The following is a 4,322-nucleotide window of genomic DNA, read 5'->3' as shown; positions in this document are numbered from 1 at the left end:
TCTTAGAGTTTTTCTGTGGCCTAGGAACTCTGTTCCCGGTGAGACATTGCTTTATTTACATTGTTTTCTTATTTTGGTTTTGCACATAGTTTGATTTAGTGGGGTGTTCATGTGGCTGACCTAGTTTTGCCGGCTCAGTCGGTTGCGCACGCATCCGGCTGCTGAGCCCGAGGTGCCGAGTTCGAACCCGGCCTGATCAACACTTGCACAGGGTCTTCAAATACCTGAGGATAAAGTGCGGCCTTACGAAAGGACGACGAAAGGACGACGAAAAAACGATGAAAGGACGACGACGCCGCCAACGAGAACGTTTTGTAAAAAACATTATTTCCCGTTAAGCCTGGTTTTCACTTGCGACGCAAGCACAAGCAGCTTTTGCTAGTGAAAACGAACGTCGACATAAGCATCAAAATCAACCAAGGCATCCGCCATTTTGTTCAAATGCTCAGACGCAGGGAATCTCGAACGAGTGCTTTAAGCCACACTATTTGCAAAGAGAAGGGCATTGACGATATTCTTTTGTCTTTGTGTTAATTAGGCTAACTAGCCTCGTTCACACGCGTAAAATTGAAAGAATTTGGGCTGTAAAACGAGGCTAGTTAGGCTAATTAACACAAAGACAAAAGAATAATTTGTTGGCGGCCATTTTTGTATTCGGTCAATGGAGTTCCCAAATGTTTTGGCTTGTCTTCGGTTTGGAGGGTAAATAGTTGCACATACTAGGACACATCATGATGTCGAGGGTGCACATAACTAAATGCACATCGAATTTTAAGATCCAACGCGAAGCTTCCCTTAAGGCTAATCATTTGCTACCTATTTCTTGCAATAAGATACTGATTTGTCCATCTCGCACAGGTACAAAGGATTTGAATTCATACGAGTCGGAAAAGCGGCCCATTGCTTTGTACGAATTTGCAGGCTCCTTGGCGATAGGAAGTAAGTTATTAGTGCTCTGTCCCTTTCCTGTAATTGGAGATGGAGGTAACTAAACCATTGGTTGTTTTCAAGTGAACGTTTGTCAAGATTGCATGTAGAACCGGGGTATCTCTAACCCTATCAGGTAGGTGCCCCTATTCCCAAGGGGCACCTTCTTTCCATGTAAACAGGCCCTTACAAAGGAAGCTTAATTTTACCTTCACTTTCTTTCAGCGAGACCGACTTACGAAACATTTACGGAAGAACATTTCTGTATGTACTTGAAACGAGCAACTTTACCGCAGGAAGAGTTTACACAGCACAAGAATGCGATACGAGAGTTGTTGAACAAAAGCAAGGGCTAAACAGATAAAGCGATAATCAAGCAACATGTCGTTCCTTGCTTTTCTAAATTGAAACAACAATGTGTTATGGTTTGTAGAAAATGTAAATAAATATTAAAAATTGTCCCGTTTTTGTCACGGTACTCTTCATTTTTAGCTTTAGCTTTTATTTTGGTTTTGATGAGCAGGCGATCGAGTTTTTTTTTTTTTTTGCATTTTGCAACAAGTTTGCGCAACTGCACTGTCTTTCTAATTTCGGCATAATATTCGCAGTATTGTAGCCCTGACACTTCGCCCCAAATATGCCGGTACCGTTTCATGGTGAAGAGGAAAAGGTTACCAACTGACTCGGTGATGTGTGAGCGGAGACCTGGCGTTGAGTTTAAGTTTCGTTTGATGTCCGTCATGCGAAGACAAACGAAATGGCTTGGTAGATAGACTTCTAGCAGTCCCTTCTAATGTCTGTCGAGCTGCGTGCTTTAGAGTCAGTCGTGTTATGTCATGCATTCGAGACAAAGACTCGGAACACTGAGAATATTTTTTTCTGTGAAACCCTCTCCACCTGAAGATCTCAACGTCGGCGCCTCAGGGCATCTAAAAAACCTCACATCCAAACTCGTAGCACTGCCGCCCTCTGACGTACACATGCCACCCATCTGCGAAAGGCACAAGCTGAATCCATCCCTTATCCCCCGTACATGAGAGTCTGCACACGGCCTCGACACACCACAGAGGTTAAGACTAAGTTCTAAGTTCTAGATGGTAATCGCCTTTACCGGCATGCCCGATTAGCCTGAGGCCAGCGATTTTTGAGCGCGTTATTCAACTTTTGGACTAAAATGACGCACCGATTAACAAGATACTCAAACCTTAAGATAGCTTTAATTGTGAAATTGAGACTTTTAGTAACAGTTTATCGAAAAAACAATAACACACGCCCTCGTTTTCTTGTTGTTTACCACGCACCAGTGAGTCAGTCGGTTGAGCATCTGGTTGCCATGCGGCAGGTCGTGCGTTCGACTCCGGCCGGACCAACACTCAGGGTCTTTAAATAACTGTGAAGAAAGTGCAGCCTTTGTAATTACATCCGAAAATGGTTAGACTCTCTAGTCTTCTCGGATAGGGACGAAAAACCGTAGATCCCTTCTCACAACCCTTCAATGTTCATAAACTCCGTGGGAAGCTGAAGACCCCACACACTAGTCGAAAAGAGTAGGGTATGGAGTTCCTGGTGTTGTGGTCTGGCCTTTCCTTCAGCAATGTGGTCGGCTTGGTGTAATCTTCTGAATGGACTACTGATCGATGAGACCACATAACAGCAAAACTGACAGCAGTCAAATTGAAGAAGTCCAAGTGCTGAAACTGGTAAAGCTAAACCTGTTTGTTGTTGTTGATATATATATTTTTAAACTACGCACGCTAATAAATATAAATTTAACCCAAGCTGGACTGGCTCTCCTTATGCAGCACTGGGCTGAAACTCATCATGACAACATGCGCCGAAGGGTAATCTAGCTGCATGGTATACCTGTAGTTTTATCAGGACCGCTGAAGCATCAGTCTCTGTGGTATGCTGTTGGAAATGAATTGGAACATTTTTAATTATCTCTTTCATTGACCATTTCTTGTTCAGAAATTTCGATCCATTACCGGAAGAGGCACTTTCAGGAAGCTTGATACCCAGTAACAGGGCCTCCCCAGTGACATAGACTCGTTCGTTCGTATTCAACTGAGTGCTTTCCACTTCGTAAAATTTGAGAGTTGCGTTACCATTTAACTCTTTTTTTGAGGACAACACACTTACAGTATGTATGGATTTTCTTCTTTGGCATCCCAGACGCTCGAATCCAATGGTGAAGCAGCAAAGATTGGTGTAATCAGGAACCCATGACCCATGGTGCCTGGTGTAGTCTGAAATGCCATCCCGTGATCCGTCTTCTCGCCACTGACGACCTTAAGATTGGGTATGCGCATTACGTTAAAAGAACGAAATTTTTGGAAATGCTTATTATCCTTATTATCATGTATTTAAATATAAGCTATTTATAGTGTATTTAAAAATTAGCCCTATATACCCATGTATACCCTTATAAACCCCTATATACCCATGTATACCCTCATATACCTCTATATACCAGTAAACGCATAGGTACGGATAAAATCAGGTAGCGCATTCCGCAACTTAGCTGATACGTAAGAAAAAAGAAAACATACCATAACTGGTTGTTCCAAGTTTATTAAGGGACAGAATGTAATTTCCGCGAAGATCATGCATAAGAAGGAGACGTGAGAGAAAACGTATTTTTCGTATAAGCAGAAATACCATTAAAAAATATCCTTAAAAAAATAAAACAACATACTTTTATCAAGAAATACGAGGAAATTTTGAATGCGCTTATTGCATAGCGATGTCGAGCTTGACTTTCGTAGTAAGAGGACAGATAATCTGCAAATATAAATATGGTTATTCTCTTATTTACATTATTATACCGTTTCTTTGACACGAGAATTACAGCGAAATGAAAGCACAACTTTGTCGCGAATTTTCTATGATAAAAACTTGTTCAGAAATCCAAAATCTATGTTAACAGAACACACCAGGCCTACTCCTGAGTATCTGGCTAAAAATCATTTCCTCTGGCCGCGCCTCAGCCATTCGATGAGGGCCAGCCTCGTGCTTCTTAACTGTCCTCGCTCATGCCCAAAAAGAATTCTGGGTAATTCTGCCATTCCATGACAAGGGAAGACTCCCGATTCTCATTTCATAGTTTTTTTCATAAGTGTCGGGCCACCCAGTCCTACCAGCAAAAGAACGCATCGATTGAAGGTTTTAGCTTTCAAAACTTGCCCAGATTGTGTCAGTAGGTCCTGGAATTCGTCCACAGAAAGGCCAGAGAGACAACTTCACTCGTGAATCGCCATGTTTATAACAGAACATTTTGGGCGTCCCAGTCTGCATGAAACCATCTATCGCCTCTGTCTGAGACAAGACCAGACACGCACGGTTCTTACGTTACGTTTATGCCTATAAAATCAACTGAAATGTCAACTTCTGGTAAA

The 4,322-nt window shown here is 42.2% G+C and overlaps 1 protein-coding gene across 3 annotated transcripts in view; it reads left to right on the top strand.

Annotated features, from left to right (window-relative positions):
* LOC137977495 (GDP-D-glucose phosphorylase 1-like) overlaps nt 1–1,387 on the top strand; it is an 18,328-nt gene extending 16,941 nt beyond the window's left edge. For all 3 annotated transcript variants that reach the window (XM_068824733.1, XM_068824732.1, XM_068824734.1), the window contains 3 exons: nt 1–38; nt 859–939; nt 1,153–1,387. The exon at nt 1–38 is cut by the window's left edge and continues 132 nt beyond it. In XM_068824733.1, coding sequence (XP_068680834.1) covers nt 1–38; nt 859–939; nt 1,153–1,283 — 250 coding nt within the window. In that variant the 3' untranslated portion in view covers nt 1,284–1,387. The remainder of the gene's footprint in view (nt 39–858; nt 940–1,152) is intronic.
* The last annotated feature ends 2,935 nt before the right edge of the window (nt 1,388–4,322 follow it).

This window comes from Montipora foliosa, chromosome 11 (assembly GCF_036669935.1).
Source record: "Montipora foliosa isolate CH-2021 chromosome 11, ASM3666993v2, whole genome shotgun sequence".
NCBI classification, from domain to species: domain Eukaryota; kingdom Metazoa; phylum Cnidaria; class Anthozoa; order Scleractinia; family Acroporidae; genus Montipora; species Montipora foliosa.
Note: the sequence above shows the minus strand (reverse complement) of the source record. Positions and strands in the feature narration are given on the sequence as shown.